Here is a 20,302-nt window from a genome sequence, read left to right as displayed (position 1 = left end):
ACTTTTGTGAGCCCCAGCCTCTCATTTTGTAAAGCCGTTCAGTTCCGAATTAGAAGGCAGGAAGGTTTGTGTGCACTAATAATTTAAAATAGAATTTATTTATTGAATAGATGTGCGCACATAACACAAAAATAAAACTTACAGAAGGGGAAACAATGAGGAGTGAAATGTTCCCCTACTTGATGCCACCTGGTTCCCATTTCCTGGGGTAACTATGGTGATCTATTGTTATCGTGAGAGGCTGGCTGAGAGCTGTTATCTCACAAACTGTGAGCCCAACCCAGTAACATATCACTTCAGCGGGTCCTGCCCAGCATTTACTCTCTAACGCCATTAAACAAAGTGAAAAAGACTTGAAAGGATCAAAGTGAACCGCATCTAGTAAGGGGACTGATTGTTTCACACAGCCTGTGTTTCGGTTTTCCACGCGGGGTAAAATGCATCTGAGTCACAGGACGTACAATGTGACTGACTCCTCTTACCATGGAGTAATGTTCAAAACAATCCGAAAGCCACCAACCTGGCAGACCCACTCGGGTGGAAATTCTAAAGGCACTTCCACCGAGAGCCTTCTGCCCTCACTTCCTGTGAAGCACTTTGGAACTCAGCAGCCTGAGGGGCCCCATAAAGCAGAAGTCAGATCACGTCCCTCATCTGTTCAAAGGCTTCCAGGGACTCCCATCCAGCTAGGAGTAAAAGCTATGAGACAACTTGTATTTCTATTTGTTTGCTGTGTTACCATCTTTTAAAAAAATCCAAAATCAAATTTGAGGCCAGTCTAACCCAAAATACAGGCTCTGTGATGGGACTCCAGGAAGCGGCTTCACAAAGACAGGGAGGATCCTTCAAAGCAGCCGAAAACAAGAATGGATATTCCCATTTAGGGCTTATACAAAGGACCATCTAGCTTAAAATGAAATGTATAGGGCAGTCATAAAATTCCCTTTGGAGAATCCCGGGGATACCTGAAGGAAAGAGACACTCTCCAGAACAGCTCACAGACGGAGAGACCCAGAGAGGCCTGCCGCTGCGCCTGTGAGAAGAAGCCCAGGACAAAAACAAGCAGGCCCCCATCCCATACTCACACTCTACAGGTACAGAGCCAACGGAGCCGCTTCTCGCACGGGAGGCTCCTCTGGCCTTGGCCCAGGGTGCGCAGCCTTGGTGTTCGATGTGCATCTGTGCAGGGCAGCCAGTCACAATCATAAAATAACGAGGCCAATGCTGCCTGTCTCAGAAATAGGAGCAGCTCTCAGCAGGAGAGGAAAGGATGATGCCACGCAGCCCCCACTTTCCCTCTTCATCTCTCTCCACTCTCCTCTGGGTCTGCGTGCCCCTAAATGTGGCAGCTTTGTTCTCACACACCCATGGGGGAGGGGTGCCCAACTGGGTTACATCATGGGGGCAGAGGTAACCGGACTCTGAAGTGGCAACTCCTAGAAATCAGGGTGTAAAACCGTGACGTATTTGTATATTTGTTGACTTGGTTACTGTCTGTTTGCTAGATACGTAAGCTCTTGTGAACAAGGATCTTATGTCTTGTTCTCTACCAGATTCTCAGTGACAAGGATAGCATCTGAGACTAAGTAGGCACCAAGTGAAGACATCTTAAATGAATGAATCAATGGCAGACAACAGAGTGGAGGCTGTGGTAGCCGCAGACAGGTTCTGAAAGGCAAGTATGCACACCTCTGCACCCGGGAGGCAGTCCTGCGTGTGCCCTCTAGGGCGGCTTACCAGTTTGACACGCATTTGGTCTAACTACTTTTGTGTGTCTATCAGGTGAAAAGAGATGGCAGGCAAAAGGAGGTATGCAGGCAAAAGCACCAAGGCTTGCAGGGGCTCAGGACACAGCAATTACCAGGAATGACCAAGGTGCAACCTAAAAGGGCAGGTGCTGGGAGGGCCTGGGGGGAAGGGGGAGAAAAATGGGACAACTGTAATAGCATAATCAATAAAATACACTGAAAAAGGAAAAAAGTTTGATCCCACTAAAAAATATAATAAAATTCCTGTCACATGCAAGACAAACAAAAATAAATAAGAAAGAAAGAAAGAAAGAAAGAAAGAAAGAAAGAAAGAAAGAAAGAAAGAAAGAAAGAAAGAAAGAAAGAAAGAAAGAAAAGGAAGAAGAAAATTGCTCAAGAGAAGGTGGACTCTTCTTGATACTGAGACCAGACAGAGATAGCTCTAAAGAATCCCCTTGAACTTTGAGGCGATAGAAAGAACCACGTCCTCAGTCACAGCATATATAGAAGTGGCATGTGGATGTTTAATAAATATTAAATAACAACACTTTTCTAGAATTACACTCTATACTTATATTTCTATATGCCAAGTGGATAAGCATATACCTTTATGTATGTGCATAACTATATGTAAATGTGGGTATATGTACATAGAATAACTTTTTGGTGAACACACACAATACTAAGCACACATGTAGGCAGCTGCTCACACCTACACACCTGCAGTCCATTATGTGTATAAGGATATAGAGTCCATTATGTGTATAAGGATGGAAATTATTAATTCATTCGAGAAACAAGTCTTGCTGAGTTTTTTAAAGAAAGGGGCTTGATTCTGGCCTGGAAGCTTCCTCTTCTCCAGCTTCCCGAGAGCTCTGCACTAGACTTGAACCTGGTTGTGTTTCTTGGCCCACCTGAGTTCTTAGATGGAGCTTTCTGGCTACTCCTACTTGAGCAATTTGTCCTTTCCAGACATTTACAAAATTAGAAGTTAGCTCTGTGGCTTTCATCACCTTCTGCAGGTGGTTAGTCTCCCCAGTGTCTTCCCAGGCACCTCTGACCTTCAGAACAGATTTCTTCTTTTCTCTCACCCACTCCTCTAACCCTCTAACCCTCTCTCCTGGGTCTCTAACCTCTTTGATGTGCAGTTGTCAGTGTCTCTAGCAGCTGAGAAAGGTTGGGGACAATTGTCTGGCTGTACCTGCCCCTTGGGTGAGGTCATTCTGAGGGATTCTTTCTCTATGGTTCTTCCTTTCAATTGGGCGTTCTTAAATAAGTACGTGGACTTTCATTTGGCTTTTTGATGGGCATTGTGAAGCCTCTGAGACGAAAATACCTGCTTTCATCAGGTTTTCTAAATGATCCATTACTCAAATTAGGTGTTTTTATTTTCTTTCACAGCTTTAACGGGACCCATATGACTCTGATGTTTGAACATACAACCTCGATATCTAACATCCACACCCACATTTCCAACTGGTCACTTCCTTTAATTATCCCACAGGACTTCCTCCCTATCTTCACAGCCACCTGTTGGCCTTGACCTCCATTATCTCAGAATCTGGATATGTGTAGTAGCTTCATAACTAACCTCCCTAATTACAGAACCTCCCCGTCTCTGACCCTTCTTTCGTGCTGCTTTTAGATTGACCTCATCATGTCATGTCTCTGCTTCCAAACTGCCAAGGAATCTCTGGCTGCCTACAGAATAAAGTGCAAACTTATCAGTGTGCATCTGCAAGCTGGATCTCACCTGTCCAGCCTGGCCTCCTGCCCTGCCCTCAGTCCCCCCCCCCCAAGGAACTGAATTTTAGATGCCTTCCCTTTTGGACATGACTGCTGGAACTCCAGGAGAAAAGTTTCTGTCCCACTGAAACAAGTGTATTGGACTCTATGGGGTGCATGTTTAGAAAATGACTTTCATTTATGGCTCTGCTTTATGTATCTTATTTTTCACTGTACATTTCACATACTTCTCTTGTAGTTTATGTAGGTAAGCTATCTTCAATTTTTTAAGGACAAGATAGCATAATATAAGGCAATGTATAAATGAAGTTGCAGGGGAACGCGTTAAGGTCCAAACATTATGGCTGGGAAGAGCCCTATTATTGTGGCTAGAGTTATAGCCTGTGACAATGACAATGGGTGTGTTATCAGGGCGGTCGGTGCAGCAGTGATTACAGGGAGTCGGATCTCAGCCCAGTCTTGGTTCTCTCTGCTGTTTATTAGCCTCTAATCTTTAATTTTCTCATCTTTAAACTATGACCTCTTGGTATTTGGGGGAAATGGATTAAATGAGGCAATGTACAGAAAGCATTTAGCAAAACGTGCTCGGTCAACATAAGCTATTGTTACCATCACTTGCAAGCAGGGGTTAGGCCGCCATTCCTAGCCAGGTCTGCTGAAGCAAAGTTCTCTCCACCCCTCCCCACCTCTGTGCTCCTCTCCCTACATCTCCTGCACCTACAGATGCTGGGCAGCTGTCTCCCACCAGATGTGCATCACGCCCCAGAGCGCACTTCCACACCTGCTGCTGCTTGAACGGTATTGTACACGTATCTCCAGCCCAGTCTTGCAAATTGCTACCAAGAAGATACCCAGAGGCTCAGGCTCAGGCATACCCACAACTTTGTATTAGTTCCTTGCCCTGCCCCAGCTATGGGCTCTAATAAATACAAAAAGGCCTGCCAGGGGTCAAGGGGTGTTCAGGATCCGGGACTGAAATGCAGGACTGCAGGGGACGTGGTGGTGGTGGTATTCTCCCGAGAGCCGAGAGCCGAGCCACCGGGCTAAGCCGGTTCCCTTGGGCTCACGCCTGCTCTGCAGGCGCGGGTTTGGTGGGATCTAGGGCATCCGGAGCCTCCCCAGCCCTCCAGCTCTCCTTGGGACCGAAACCTCCGGCTGGGAGGGTACAAGGCAGGGTTGGAAGGCGAGGACTTGGAGAGACGCTGGTCTCGAGGCACTACCGAGTACTGAGGGCAGGTTTCAGAGAAGAGCCGAGGAGCGCTACACATTTCCTACAGCTGATAACATCAGAGGGTGTCAGGTGGTTGGGTGCCGGAGAGTGTGAGTGCGCGCGTGCGCGCGGGTAAAGGCGAGAGAGCGCGCGCACATAAAGTTTGTGCCTGCGGGTGCGCGTCCGGCGAGCTCGCCCGGCTCCGAGAGCGGCGGGTGGGCGGCTCGGAGGCGGAGAGGCCCGGGGCGAAGGGACGCGCTGGCGGCAGCAGGGGCAGCGGCGAGGGTGCTGCGATGCACCCCGCTGAGCCCGTCTAGCTGCGCTAGGTGAAGCGGCTCACGAGCGCGGCCGTGGCCATGGGGACCCTGGGCAAGGCGAGAGAGGCTCCTCGGTGAGTAGGGGCCCAGGCCCTCGGAAGCGCCAGTCTTCTTCCTTGGGGCCGGGGCCAGTGTGCGGGCAGCTCCCCCGAGGCCCCTAGGGGATGGGAAGTGGGGTGGACGACACGGGCGCCTCCTCTACGGGAAGTTGCCGGCCGGACTGCTGGGGGCAGCAGGCTGGGGTCTCTGCTGAAGTCCGGGGAGACGCTCGCAGCGGACACAAGCTCAAGAGACGGACGCTCTTGGGGTGCCCAGCGCGTCGCACCCGGGAAATGGGGTAGCAAGCTGGGTTGTGCGGTCCGCTCGGCCAGCGTTCGCCTGGCGAGCTCCCGAATTGCACTGACAGACCTCATCCCCCAGCCCCTAGCTGCCCCGCACCTGGGAATTCCACTCGTGGACTTTCCGGGTTGCACTCCCGCACCTGCCGCGGGGGCAGGGCTCCCGCAGCGCCCCCTGGCGGCATCTGCTGGCCTTGCGGATCTCGGGAGGGCCCTGCGGGGCCCACTGCGCTAAGCAAACGGAGGTCAGCGAATGTATAACTTTCTGGGTGGGAACCCCCACTCCACTGTGATTTTAAAGAGATGTTTTAGGAGCGTCTTGGGGTGACATAAGATGAAGAGTGACAGTGAATGAAAAGGTTCTTGTCTAGAGGAAGGGGCCTGGAGGAGACAGGTAACTTTGATTTTATCCCCAAAGGGCTGGCACCCGACAGTTGCTTAGACAGCGGCCTGAGCGCAGCATAAGTCTGAGCACCTGTGCACTTCCCCGCCTCCATGCACATGGGCTCTAATGTGACTGTGCCGTGCCCAGCCTGCACAAGCATGCCCAATGGAGGCAGGAAGCTTTGCTCTGCTGGACTTTCTAGAGCTGAAGGACCTCAGCTCTTTTTTGCACTCGCCCTATATCCCCAAGGGTCCAACACTGTACCTCACACTGGATTGAGGGAGGAGAGCTTCACAATGTTAAACTGAGTCATTATGGAGATGGGGAGAGGCCAGGACTGGAAGGAATCCTCACTAGAAGCCTGTAAAAGCCACTTCCACTGCAAAGAAAGCTGTGAAAGTTTCCATAAAAAGTTGAACTGAGGTAATTTGTGCTTGGAAAGGATTTCACTTGAACCAGTTTGAATTTTGAGAGTCCCCTTCAGCAAAGCTACTGGGGCCTTAGCAAATTTTAGCGTCAGAAAACACCTTCAAGTTAATTTTTCCTTAAGGGTTGTTTGTTTGTTTTTTTAATTTGCAAGGGAACTGGCCAGGAAATATTTGGCTAGTCTCATTTAAAGATATGTCATTGCAGACTAGAGACTATGCATTCTATGGATTAAAATACCTTCAAGTACTGCCCGTAATAAGCATTTAATAAATCCTTGTCTCTAGTCATTTCTCCAGAAGAGAGTTTTGAGGGTTTGTCACAAGACAGGCAGTCAAGAAATCGCATAGCAGAAGAGCTGAGTTCCCAGGTTGTGGTGCAGATGAGCCCCATCTATCTAGACCTCTCAGGTTGCAATTTGGCTTTTAATAGTTTCTCTTCTCCCTGGGGTTTCTCATGCCCCAACCCTCTACTCTCTCTGGGCTTGATAGTTCCCACATTGCATATTTCACTAACCCCCAAGTACTCCCTTCACGTTCGTTTTTTTTTGTTGTTGGTTTTTTTTTTTTTTTTGCTCAAATCTACCCCAGTCCCTCCTCATTCTGGTACAAGTATCTCACCTTGTGAACCAAAAGTGGTTTCCCCTAGCTGACAGGAGGAACCATTACTAGAATTAGAGCCAGGGCAGTTTTCAGAGTCCTCAATGGCCAGTGCCACCAACTGAGAGAGAAAGTGGAATTTTCCTTCTGTGCATCAGCTGAGGGACTGAGGCAGATGCCTCCCTGCCCCAGAGGGAAGAGCTATCTGTGGAGACTCAGCCTCTGGTTGCAGGGCCCAGGGAGAAGTGAAGTGGAGGGCCTAAGAGGGAAAAAAATACTTGCACCGAGAACTTTATTTTTCTCTTTTCCACCTCTGCCTTGGGTAGGGATATTAGTGGTAAAAAGGCAGCAGATAAGGCACAAAGATGATTAATCCCAACACCTGACAACCAGCCCCAGGTTTAGAGATTGTCAATGCTTCCTAAAAGGGGAGAGAGCCCAAGTGGGGGGCAAGACTGGGGCACAGGGGGCCTGGCTTCTGCTTTCCTCGGCACTGGTGGCCGGTCCCATCGCCCTGCTGATCCTGGGCCTCCGTGCATGTAGGTGGAGGGTGTGGATGACAACTTCAAAGAGTCCGTGCAGCACTGGGGTCTGAGGACCACTCTGGGACTGTGCAGAAGGAGCAGGACCGACATTCGGCCTTTGTGTCATCAGCTACGCTTTAGGAGAATGTCCCTTGATCTTAAGCTGAATTGACCCTTGTCAGCCTCTCTTACTAATTCTGACGTAGTGAAGGTGCACAGTTCCAGGCACAGCCAATATTAATTAAGCAGATAGAGCCAGAGAGGCGCCCCGTACAAATCCCAGATCTAGAACATATGAGTTGTACTTGGCTATGTCATTTACCTCTTTTAGACTCAGTTTCAGAATCACGAAATGGAGATCAAATCTTTCTGGGATGTAAGCTTCAAAGACCATGTAAATCTCCAGTACAGTGCCTGCCTGCCTGTCAAGGCTGTTCAATCCACAGTGGCCATTATTCTCTCATTTTCAGATACTGATCTGACCCTGGGGCTATTGCAAGTGCTGGGTGAGAATCAATAACAGCCAAGAGAAACTTGATCAAGTCCTGTAATACCAGCTTGAACTTTTGGAAGTCACTGCCTCAGGTTAGCAGACTCCCAGTAGCCAGTTGCTGATTCTGTCTCTTTGGGACCACCCTGAGTGCACACAGAGCCCCCAGCCACCGGGAGCCCAGCACCCTGGAGCCATTTTGAAATGCCACTGGAAGGGCAGGGTGTCCCCTCCACAAGTCTGGCACCGAGTAGCCCCACGGTTCAGAGGTCTTTCCACAGGTTGGTTTCCAAAATTCTGTGCATGCCTCGGCATTTTGTTTTCATCTCAGTACCTTTTCAGCCCCTCCTGGGTGAGATTATGTCTCATCAGAGAAGCTTTCCCCTACACTCCACCTGCAAATGATTCTCCCTCCTCTGAGAACAGCCCAGCCCTTAGCCTTGACGCTCGCAGATTGATAATTATCTTTTCATGGTCTGGGTCTGATTCTCCAACTAGATGTTTGTTTTAAAGAACTTATAGATGACCTTTATACAACAACAGCTAACTAATGTAATTAGTATGTTTTACAGATTACAAGAGTATCCTCTTACACACTGTCTCACTGGTCTTCTCTGACCTATTATTGATTAATTAATGTCATCATGTGTTTATCAAAATATGTAGTGAGTCGCTAAAGCATGGATCTGAGATATATTTCCTTTTCTCTTGTTTTTGACTCCTTAATGTGAACTATGAGATAACCAGGTCACAGCAGAGAGAGGAGTTAACTCTGTGCTCAGAGACGTTACCAGTAACACCACCTGCCACTAACAAACCTTCAAAGAATGTAGAAATGTGTCTGTGTGTGTTTCTCTGTTCTAATGGAAAGGGAAACAAAATGCTTAATTAATGTTCATGTATCCTTTTGCAAACAACTTGGCTTATACTGAAAGGTCATGACCAAAGGTAAAGTGAGGTGAGCGTGGACAACGGTGACCTGCAGGACCCCTAGGCCTTCCTGTACCCAGGCTCACTGTTTTGGATTCGGCTCTGGAATAAAGCCCCCTTGAGCTCTGCTCCTCAACCCCCTCCCTGCCCCCAATAAGTAAAAACCCACGTACGGACTTGATGGACTGCTGTTTAATGATAAAAATGACTCATGATGATTATCTGTATTATCATTAATGAAAAACTGGATCTTAAAACCAACAGAGATTTGTCAGAAAGGCAGGACTGTAATTTAAAATCTAAGTACCACCACCCTCACCCCTCAGCCCCTGCATACCAGTCCTCAGTCTTTGACTTGCCCCACAAAGGCCTTAAGGATACTCCCCAGACCACTTGGGCTGTTACAGCATCTCTGCTGTTGTTCAAGACGAATGAACCGAGCTGAAGATGAGACCACCTGAAACTTAATTCTCAAGACCCAAGTCAGTGGCCTTGAAGCTAAAATGAAAAACTATTGCTAGGAGCTGAGGCCTGCCAGGGTGGTCCTGCCTCTGCCTCTCCCCTTTGGGAATCAGAGACAGCAGGTCAAAGCAATCCTAACCCCAGGAGGACAAGCCCTAGTTGCAACCCTGAAATCTCACCTTGTTATTTGCTTTGGGAGATGTCTCTTTAACAGCCAACCAGTGCGCGTGGTGCCTTTGCCAAGTGGGAGGGGTATATTTCCTATCAGCCCAACTCCCAGGACTAATTGTGCTATCTCTACTGCTCTCCTCTCCAATCTGCCTTCAGAGCACGGAGCTGCCAGTCTGTTGGTCCCCTGGCTGCCCTGTGTGCGCTCACTGACTCTTCTCTTTCCTCAGGAAACCTTCCCATGGCTGCAGAGCTGCCCCTAAAGCAAAAGTAGAGGCGAAGACAGCCACCAGCCCCATCCCCTCCCATCCCAGCCTGGCCCAGATCACCCAGTTCCGAATGATGGTGTCTCTGGGCCACTTGGCCAAAGGAGCCAGCCTGGACGATCTCATCGATAGCTGCATTCAGTCCTTTGGTGAGTTGGCTAACTGCCCACATGCATAAAAAAAAGTCACTGTGTTACTTTGTTCTTCCTTAAGAAAATGCCTTATAGAATAGCAACCTGGGTTGCATTTTAGCTTTAAAAATAGCTTTTGAGCCTTTGAGATGTCGGAGACAGTGTGCAGTGCCTGTGGCACACGACCGTGTGGGTGTACCAGGTCGTGACAAGAGGTGCGATTTCAGCGAGAGAAGTTACAGTGGAGAGTTTACATCTCCATGTGTCTTTGCGTGGAGGTTTTTCTTGTGACGGGAACTATCATAAAATGCTCTTGTGCTTCTGGGGCTTTGACTTTTTGTCCTTGTGTTCTTGGAGCACACAAAAAGTAGGTTACATGAGCAACCACTGTCATCAAAAAGCAATTTGAAAGTCTTTGAATCAGTTGGACAAAAAGCTTCATTAATTCCCCTTGCGATCTGGATGGTCATTATGGTGGAGTAGGAAAGGACTGGGTGAGGCTGGAATGCCTGTGACTGGGAGATACTGGTTAATGCGTGTTGCGATGGGGGGGGGGGTGTCACAGATCCGGGAAAGACACAGACAGACTCACGTCAGCAAGGACTCATCCAGACACTGGACTCGGTCGTTGCCATGAAGGACACGCGCCCTGGTGCCGCTGACAGCAGTTATCTGCGAAGATGCCCTATTTTTTAAAATCTTATAACCGCTGTGGTTCTTTTGATTGTTGTTTGTGAAGTAGCGATGGAAAGGTATTAAATATTTGCTCCCTTCAAAAAGAGAAATGCTTCCAGTTGATGGAATAGGCACAGGTTTCCGGTCACGGTTCCCCTCCGCATGCCCCGCCCCTTGGAAGCCCTCTGTCTCCCCCCACCCAGCTGATGGGCGCTGGTGTCTCGGCGCAGACGCGCCTGTCCGGCCCAGCGCGCCTGAGCGCCCTGGGGAGGCTCGGTCAGGCCCCAGGCAGCAGGACATGCACCTGTGTTTGAACTCAGAACTAGGGATTCCTGGCTAGACTTGTTTAGTGCTTGGTCAGACCTTACTTCTAGGATTGGGAAAGACTTGACGTTTCAGGGATACTCGTTGAGGACACTTAATTACAACATTGGAAAGAAGTTGATGATTTCAACACTGGGTAAAGCAATCGTTCTCAAGTGTTAGTGCACAGTCACTTGGAGGTGCTTCTGTAACACAGTTGCTGGGCCAGGCTCCAAAAGCTTCTGCTCCTGTAGGTCCCAGGTGGGGCCCAAGATTTTGCATTTCTAACAGGCTCCCTGGTGTTGCTAATGCAGCTGATCCAAGTACCCCACTGTGCTTGTTGTCTGTGGTAGACTCTTTAGCTTGGAAGCATTTTTATTGCTAGTTTAACCTTAAATTTTAATTAGATTTCTATTTACTTACACTTTAATCTTTCAGTTAAGGATGAATTTGGGAGCAGAATAAATGGTTTTCTCCTTCAAAATAATCTCCCTAGGAGATGTGCATTTAAGGAGAACACTAGGGCACAGTGGAGACTGGGAGGTGCGGCTGCCATAAGCTCTTACATCGCCTTGTTCCCACTTCAACACACTGCAGAGTTCCTCACACAGGCCTGGTAGTCCCATTCACCGGTCTTCAGCGGGGCCACTCTGCATGCTGACCATTTCATGAATGAAGACCTTCATTCTTGCTCCGTTCCCACTGTTGAGAAGACAGCGACCAACGATGTATTTATCGCGCTTCGTTTCTCCCATGCCAATCACAGAGCTGCCGGCTGAGGCCAGGGCTGCTTTCCCAACTTTTGGGTAATCATGACATCACCCTGAAAACGACATGGCCCTTTCTAAAGTCCTTTCGCAAAAGGCCCAAGCCTAATGCACTCCCCTCAACAAATCATACAAAGGCAAAAGATACCTTGTTTCCTGGAGTATGTTGACCTGAAAGAAGTATCTTAACATCCCATCGAGTCTCATGGTCTGTTATGTACCACCATGAAGCATTGATTGAGTTCCTATTTGCCTCTGAGGTTGTGCTGGGCCGTGTGTAAGGAGGATCGCACGGACCGAACCCCTGTTCCATTATTAGAGCTTAGACTACCTGAGAAATGCACTGTGCAGGGGAAAAAAAGATACAAAAGAGAGGGCAATAATAAGCTAAGTGAGGGAAGAATAAATTCTTTACCCCCTGTAAAGTTTGAGTGAGTTCACTTCTTCAAGGCTGCCACAGAATTCACAAAAGGGCAAGAAAGAAGATGCCTTAAGTATGGAGGGAATGGACACAGCGCTCTGCCTGTGATTCTGAGCCGTGGTTTATATCAGTTGACCGGTCTAGGAGGGGGAGGGGAGGGGAGGTGGAGCCACACAGGAAAGTGGGGCTGGGGAGGACGGCAGACAAAGAACGTCCCACGTACTCGTGCTCCTCTGAGGTGATCCGAGAACAGGACCGAGAGGCTAATGTTTCTCTTGAACTCGATCTCACTGGTGCTTTTTCTCAGCCTTGTATAGAAAAGTTATTCAGTAGAATAAAGGGATCTTAGTTTAGCTTTTTGTTAGGGTTTTGATGCCCTCTCAGATGAATACCCATAAAAACGGAGGGAAATGGTGCAGGGTTATGGGAAATGGTGCTTACTTTTCAGTAATCTCTCGTTTCTGACCTCGAATTTCACCACCTCTTTAAACTTAGAAAAAATAGTTTTGACTAGTTAATGTACATTGGACTACTTTCCCAACCCCGCCCTTCATAAGATTGCTCTGAAGAGGTTGAGTTAGCCAGAACTATGCTGTCCACGATGGTGGCCACTATACTCAAGGCTGTTTACACATATGTGTCCATTAATTAAAATTAAATCAGGTGTAAACGTTAGTGCCTAAGCCTCACTAGTCATATTTCAGGTGGTCAACAGCCACAAGTGGTAGCTGCCTCTGAATGGAGTAAATAAAGAGCATTTCCATTGCCACAGAAGAAGTCTGTGGGGCATGCTGGACAGGGTCAGCGGCTGACTCGGGGGGAAGAGCAGCAGACTTGGTGTTCTGGGAACTGTGGGATTTGTGTTTCTCTAGCATCTCTAGGTAATAATCTGAATACTCCCCAAGGAATCACGGGCATTTGGCAGTCTTTACTCTCTTGAGTGTTATTAACCATTAATTACCACCCATACTGTTCTCAGAGGATGCGCTTACTCCAATGCTTTTAAAAATGGGCGATCAGTTTGTACAAATTAAGGGTACTCTTGAAGGCCTCCAGCAGGCCTCCCACTGTCACGTACAAGGTCACAGGTTTGTGATTAGGAACGCACAGCCTTGAGCCAGTTCATTGCTTTCACTATGAAGCAACCCACCCCCACCTCCGTATTCACTGGAGGCCATGCTTTACATCCTCAGCGCATTATTACAGGTTAATCCACTCCTCAGCCGAACATAATGGCGAACCATCACAACCTGACACATTGACGTCAAATGTATGTGAATCACACCATCTGTTTCAGAGGTGGAGAAGACCTATGAGGTCATCTGGGCTTTTTAAAACGTTTTCGTTTTGTAAGCGGGCTGCCAGCACTTGGGATCGAGTGGAAGGCTTCCAATGTCCCCATTCACAAAGCTCTTTCCTTGTCCTTTTCTGAATGCAAGACAACTATGACAGCCAAACACATCCCAGAAAGGGACCGTCAGCAAGCAGCTCCCCTGCTCTCCGGTGGGTGTGGGAGGACACTCTCCGTCTTTGTCCTACCTGTCAGTGTGGAGGGAAAAGCCTAGTATCTTATATTTTAGACTGTTGGTGCTCCCCCCACACACACACACCTTGGAGTTCCATATGTATTGATTTCTTTTAAGCGCAGAACAATTCTGAAATAAGCAGGTCAGGTATGATTGTCTCCTTTGGACAAACAACAGAATACATTGGCCTCATGTCCCTAGTGTAAGGAGAAAGCAGGCCATGCATGTGCTTCTTCCTCGGCCCCCAGCAGCCACCTGCAACCTGAGCTGGGCATGCTGGGGTCCCCCTCCTGGGCCCAGCCTCCCTTGGTCTGGGGTCACTGCATGCCACACAGAGCAAGGCTGCACCCTGGGCTCACATTTTTATAGCAGGTGTCTTTATAGCAGGTGTCTGCCAGAAATTGTCTCTTGAACAAAGTGTTAGTTGATTAAACTTGCCACTTGCATTGTACTCATGCTAACCAAAGACTTCCCCAACTAGAAGTACCCCAGAAGTAATAGGCATATTTCCCACACCATGGAGCAGTGGATGTTAAAAGTGTTGTATAGACCTTAACTTGTTAAGGCTAAAATGTTACACTTATTTTTAAAATTAGAGCCAAAGAAGGCAAACACACACATGTTGGGGCCGCACGGTTCCCTCCAGGGAGGGTTAGGTATCTCTCGCCACTCTGCAACTTAGAGTCTATACACCAAAGTGAGGTGCCCGTGAGCAGCAAGAGTGTAAGACCAGAAGCCCAGAGAGATGATAGCCAATGGCATTCAGACCCAAGAATGGGCAACTCCAAGAAACAAAGCCAAGTATAGGATGAGGAAGGGGCCCAAAGCCTTGGTCACTGTTGATGACAGGCCCTCCATGAAGAAGACCACAGCTGTCTCAGTTACCTTCTTGATGGAACCCCCAGTCACTGAAAGTCATGGCCAAGGTTGCACATGTAAAAAATTGTCCTCCGGGCACCTACTTCCTAAGGCTTCTTGGCATCAGAGCAGCTCTCAGACATGGCTGTCCTTAGCCCACTGGAGTGAAATAATTAGCATTCTGCGATTAAGATGCTATTTATTCCAGGAGATTCTTTGCTGCATCTTTGACAGGCTGACATTGGCCAGTGCCCTAGGCTGGTGTGTCCATCCTCCCATGGGTGTGAGTTACAGTGACTGCCACCCCTGCGAAGTGAGGAGATGGGAAACCCCTTCCCAGTCTCCTCTGTGCTCCTGTGTGGGGCTATTTATAACAGACCTCTCGCTGTAATAGAGAACAGAGGCGGTCAAAAATGTTTATGCATGAGGTTGACAATGTCACAGGAATTTCAAGCATTTTAGTTCAGTACATCCATCCAGAGAGACGGGATTGACTGCTGAGAGGAGGAGACAAGCAGACAGACCGGTAGCAGACTGAGGGTGGCTGGACACCTGCCGTGGTCTCTGCGGGCTGCTGGGCCTTTACCTGAACTGGTGCCACTGATTTTCACAATAGCCCTGTGAGGTGGATGTTTGTTCCTTATTCTTTTAATTCATAGGAAATTGAAGCTCAGGGACATTAAGGAACCTGTGGAAAGTGGCCCAACTCATTAGTGAGAGAGCCACTGAGATCTGAGCTCTGGTCATTTATCTCTGAGGCTCACGTTCTCTCCGCTCCACCAGAAGTTCTCCACCCTTAACATGAGCAGGAATCCTGACTCCTAGGGCAGGGGGTGGGTTTGACTTGCAGATTCCGGACGGTCCCCTCCGGAGATGTCCATTAAGCTGGTAGCCACTGTGGTTTTGGTGGAGGTGACACATGAACTGGTTTTGAGAGATAGAGTCCCATGGCACACTTGCTTCTTGGGCTTTCTAGGAAAACGTGGAAAACCTCAAGGATGCACACCCCCTGAGAAGCAACAGAGCCAGGCACGGTTTTCAGCTCTGTGAACTAGAAAAGCAGGTGGTGCAGCCAGCCCGGGGCATCTCTAAAGCTGCCCTCCAGACCTAGTTGGAGAGCCCTGCCTGTGAGCAGGCTCGTCACCTTGGGCCTGCTGCTTTCAGATTTTCCCGCATTTCTGTTTCTTTTCAACTACAGAAACTCCCTTCAAAACTTCTATCCTGTTCATCTTTGGCCATGGAAATAAATAGAATATGGGCGTCTGTTATTACTGTGGTTTGTTCTTTGCATTCAAAGATAGCATTCTTGTTCTTCATTTCCACCTTCCACGGTGCAAGGCTCCTCTGTGATGCTGTGGAGTCCTCGTCCCTAATGTATATATGTGTATATGCCCATCTCCCACAGGTCAGAGGCCCAGAGTAGCAGCTCAGTGGGTAGGGGTCAGGGGGGAGGGGGGGATGAGGACTAGAGAGATGCTTCCTATGAGTAACTTCTCCACAAGTGCCACTTGTCCAACAGATTTTTTTTTAGGCCATTAGTTGACATGAAAGTTATTAAATTTGTGATGGGAACACATTAGGAAATAGCGTGAAATTGAAAGCTATGTGCTCAGTAATTGACTGAAACAGCAGGGATTGGGCAATGAGACCACTGGAGAAGGTCATCCAAAGTGCAGGCGCCACCCCCAGACCCTCCTCCTCAAAGTAGGACCTGCCCATCTGCCTGGAGTGGCTACCAGCTTCAGGCTTGGCGACAGGCTCTGCAAGTCCCCCAGCAGGGGCCTTCCCAGAGTGGCTGTGAGGACAACAGCAGGGAATGCGAGTGAGTGCCCCGCAGGGCAGGTCCCCAGGCTCACGGCCTGTGCAGACGCACGGGGCACCGCACGGGATGTAATGCTGCCGAAGTCCTGACGGTCTTCACCTGCAACAGCAGTCTGTTAAACTGGCAGAAATTGTGTGAGCCAGTTGTTAGACACAGGCATCATTACAGATTAAATTGGATCAACTTGCAAGATAAATCCTGAAAACTCAGTATCTTCTAATACAGTACCACGTTTTACTGTCATCTGTGCTTTTGAGAGAGTCTACTATATCTACAGGGTAGAAATGCTGTATCACAGTAAGCGATGGTTCGCACAGCTCTCCCCAGCTCCACGTTCAGTGAAGCTGTGCTAGTCGTTCAGTGACATTGCCTGTGTCGGGAGTATTTACATCATGGAAACGGACAAGCACTGCCAGCCAGGGCTTCCCCTTAAGCCCCGACCATCTCATCGCCTCCCCCAGCCACATGGGCACTTACACAACAAGGCGTCCAGGAGGGAAGGGAAGCTAAAACTGGAAATTTAATTTTGTATCACCTAATTGGGAGAGGGGACTATTTGCTCTTCTTTTGCTCTTTCATCTAAGTATCTTATAAAACAACTCTCCGTGTGTGCTTTGGAAACAAGGAACATTATACCTTATGGAAAAGAAAATCAAATATCAGTGAAATTGAGAAATTTTCTTAAAGAAGTGACAATGGAACTAAAAAGCTAAAACTGAGATTCTCCTTCTGGAGTCAGAGTTATCACTTTTTAAAAAAACATTTACCTCTTCTAAAAACTCTCTATGGTTCAACCATCCCTTATTTCTGACCAACCAGACCTCAATTTTGTGAACTTCTGTTCTGCGTGTATTCTGTGCCTTCTCTATTTGTTCCTGATTCCATCTGTTCAACCATCCGCCTTTATTTCACCCTCCCTGGGAAGAGGTTTGATAGACGGATGGATGGATAGATGGATAATATATGTATCTCCAAGTTTTTGTTATGTTTTCATGTTTGTTTGTGGTTTGCTAACTATATTTTCAGATTTGTGAACTGTCTGTTCATATCCTTTGCGTATTTATTATTTGTTGCTCAATGTTTTTTATTATTAGAGAGTTGCAAAAGCTTTTTATATAAAAAATCTCTTAACTCTTTGAATACCAATTGTTCCAGGCCTTTTTTCCTTAGTCTCCTTTTTATTTTTATATTGATTTGGGGATTTCAATGCATAGATACTTTACATTTTTAATGTAGTTAAGTTTGTCTGTGTTTTTTGTTATCTTTTCCTTTATTATGTCTAAATTTGAAAAAAAAATCCCTATTCCAAAGATTTGGTGAATATGCTATTATTGTTTTAATCAAAGTTTCATTAAATCTCTATGATATACAGTAATTCTATAGTCTGCTGTTGGGGGTGATCAATAAAACTTTGTCAGTAAGGTTTTGCTGGAGAAAAAGAGCCTTCAGTTTTGTTTCTGAGATTGTCATTGGCTTAAAACTGGAGCACTTGGATGGTCACTTGTAACCGAAATGATTTCTGAGACTGAAAGTATCAGGGAGAAGATGGCATGAGGTCTCACTCACAGTATTGGATGTGCATTTGAAATAAGTGCCATAGGAATTTGTATATTTAAGGAAAGTGCTTTTGATCTGTTTGCACAGCCAATATCCTTAGGGTGGAGACTTACAAAACCAACCAAATTTAGGTGTATTTTTCTAAATTATTACTATATAATGAATCTACATTGTTTTTACTTATATTTTTTTATTATGGTAAAATGTACATAACATGAAATTTACCACATAAACCCATTTCTAAAATATTATTTTAGTAATAGTTAACCTGAAGTTTTACCATGAAGAAAAAAGTGTTCATATTAATATATTTTATATGAGGGGGAAACAAAAAACCCCAGAGATCATTTATAAAAAATTGTGTACTTATTCTTTCATGTCACCTTCAAAGTACTCTCTGTTTAATGCACTACACCTATTTTGAGACTTCTTTTCCACTGCTCAAAACAGTTTTTGAACTCATCAATTTTGATGCCTTTTACTGCTTTTGCCATTTTTTTTTTGTTTCACCTCTTGCACATGTGCAAAATGTTTCCCTTTGAGGACTTCTTTCATCTGGGGAAACAAACAAACAAAAAAGCCACCCCGGGTGAGATCAAGTGAATAGGGAGGGTGGGGCACGGGGATCCTGTCATTTTTGATCAGAACTGCTGAACACTCAGCACATTGTGGGCAGGTGTGCTGGTAAATCCCCCACCATGGAATGGGCAAACGTGTTGAAAGAGTCTTCAAAAAAATTCACTGAAGCCAAACACAGCCTCTCACAGCAACGCCAGCTGGTCCACTGACTGACACAGATGGGTTCCTAGAACACTCACCTAGAGGGGGAAGCCTGCACTACAAGGGGCCCGCCCTCCAGAAGAGAATTCTGTTTCTTTGCAGGGGTCCCCCCTCATATATATTCTTATTTAAATCTCACACTTTTATCAGTTCTTGTATTTATAAAATCTAATTGTAACTCAGCTCTTACATTTACTTCCTAAATTTGAATAACTTTAAACATTTTTCAAGCTTACTTTAGAAAACTTGGAAAATACAGACTAGCAAAAAGGAGAAAATTACTGCCGTCCATCCACTCTGCCACCAGGAGCAAGAGAGGCCTGTGGGGAACATCTTCACGCACCTCTTTTGCGCGTTGTGGTGCCCCGGGAGGTCGCTGCTGTCTGTCTGTGGCAGGCTGCTGCAGTGAACTCTTGCCTCCTGTAATTCCATCGTGAACAGTTCCGCTCTCAAAATCAATGTTAGTTCTTATAAAGAAGCATGCTAGCATAGAAAGTTGCTCATTCTATCCTAAAATTGATTTGAAAAAACAATTCTGGCATCATCCTTTCTTATATGGAACATGAAAGTGAAAGTTGCTTGGCAACTAAAATTATTCTAATGAGGAATTAAAATCCTTACAAGAGTAATTACCCATTTCTTCTCAAGGCCAAATGCTAAGTATGATAAGCAGGTAATTATAGTTATAACAAATGAAGGAAATAAAAAACGTGCTTCTATTAACATTCTAGGTGTGGGCTTTTTTTTATGTACAGGAGAAGTTAGGCAGGTTTTGTGGAAGAGAAGCTTTGTTTTCAAAAACAGTGGAAAAATCTTGTGTCCTCACTAATGTTCTGAGAGACTCACGAAGTGGCAACCAGGAGAGACACGCAGCAGCCACACGGCGATGCTACAGTTTGGTGCTTCTGGGACTCCTCTGCAGAGCAGAAGACAAGCGGGGCTCTGGTGCCGGGGAGGCCGGGTCGCCCACTTTGGTTTTCCCCAGAGAGTGGTCAAGGCCCCGGGGAGACTGCCGAGGCTCTTACCAAAATCTTCAGGTAGATGCTACCAGGATGGGGCATGGGTTGGAGGGACACCAGTGACTAACCGAAGTGACCAAGAGCAGTAGGGACTAGAGGCACTGTTCTTGGAGAGGAGCGGGGAGCCGAGCTTGCCCGGTTGGTAGTGAAGCAGAGAATGGAATCACCAGAGTGGTGAGGCAGCCAGTGAGGGAGTCTCAGGGGAATTTGGGGGTTAGAGGAGCACAAGTAGCCACGTCTGGCTTCCCTTCACTGATCTGTCTGAACCACTGTCAGGACTTGTTTTTTTAAATCTTGTGAACAGCCCCATTTTAAGGGGGCACCCAGGGTATTCAGGAATCTAAGATGTGTTCCCACATTATCATTCAGGAGTCTGTCTTATTAGAATGTAGTTACAGCCTACAGAGCATCCTTAATCTGATGAGCACTTACTCAGTTTGGTTAATTTTGCATTCACGTATTGAACGCCAAATGCCTAGGGGCATTTATGGTTCCTCTTCCTCTTCCTCCCCAGTTCATGGGCATCATGGGTTCCAGATTTACTGCATCCATACCTGCCTTGGCCGGCTCATCACCTCCACTCCCAGGCCATTCAGACCACACAGCCAGTCACTCCAGCTTCTTGATGGGCCACTTCCCAGAATTTAGCTGCAGTGTCTGTGCTGCTGACTGCTGGACTCTGCCAATGATGAACTGAGCCCTTGGTCTTAGCCAGTGACACTGGATTCACTTGATGGTTCGACATGGCTTTAAGCCCCCCAAAAAGAGCTCTCCACACTGTGTCTGTGGTCCCCCCACCCTCTTGGTCCCCAGGAGCTTAGCGCCCTGTTACCT

At 47.2% G+C, this 20,302-nt stretch overlaps 1 protein-coding gene across 3 annotated transcripts in view; it reads left to right on the top strand.

Moving 5' to 3' along the window:
* Positions 1-4,866: 4,866 nt before the first annotated feature.
* The window catches only part of RASGRP1 (RAS guanyl releasing protein 1), an 82,560-nt gene continuing 67,124 nt past the window's right edge, over positions 4,867-20,302 (top strand). Inside the window, exons 1-3 of one of the 3 annotated variants that reach the window (XM_053665539.1) lie at positions 4,868-5,095; positions 7,764-7,878; positions 9,574-9,758. In XM_053665539.1, coding sequence (XP_053521514.1) covers positions 9,683-9,758 — 76 coding nt within the window. In that variant the 5' untranslated portion in view covers positions 4,868-5,095; positions 7,764-7,878; positions 9,574-9,682. Of the gene's footprint in view, positions 5,096-7,763; positions 7,879-7,911; positions 8,065-9,573; positions 9,759-20,302 lie in introns of those variants that run through there. The other 2 variants (XM_053665534.1, XM_053665524.1) reach the window with 2 other exon arrangements.

This window comes from Artibeus jamaicensis, unplaced genomic scaffold (genome assembly GCF_021234435.1).
Source record: "Artibeus jamaicensis isolate MK-2021 breed Jamaican fruit bat unplaced genomic scaffold, CSHL_Jam_final contig_1132, whole genome shotgun sequence".
Taxonomy (NCBI): Eukaryota; Metazoa; Chordata; class Mammalia; order Chiroptera; family Phyllostomidae; genus Artibeus; species Artibeus jamaicensis.
The sequence above is the reverse complement of the archived record's forward strand: the minus strand, read 5'-3'. Positions and strand labels throughout refer to the sequence as shown.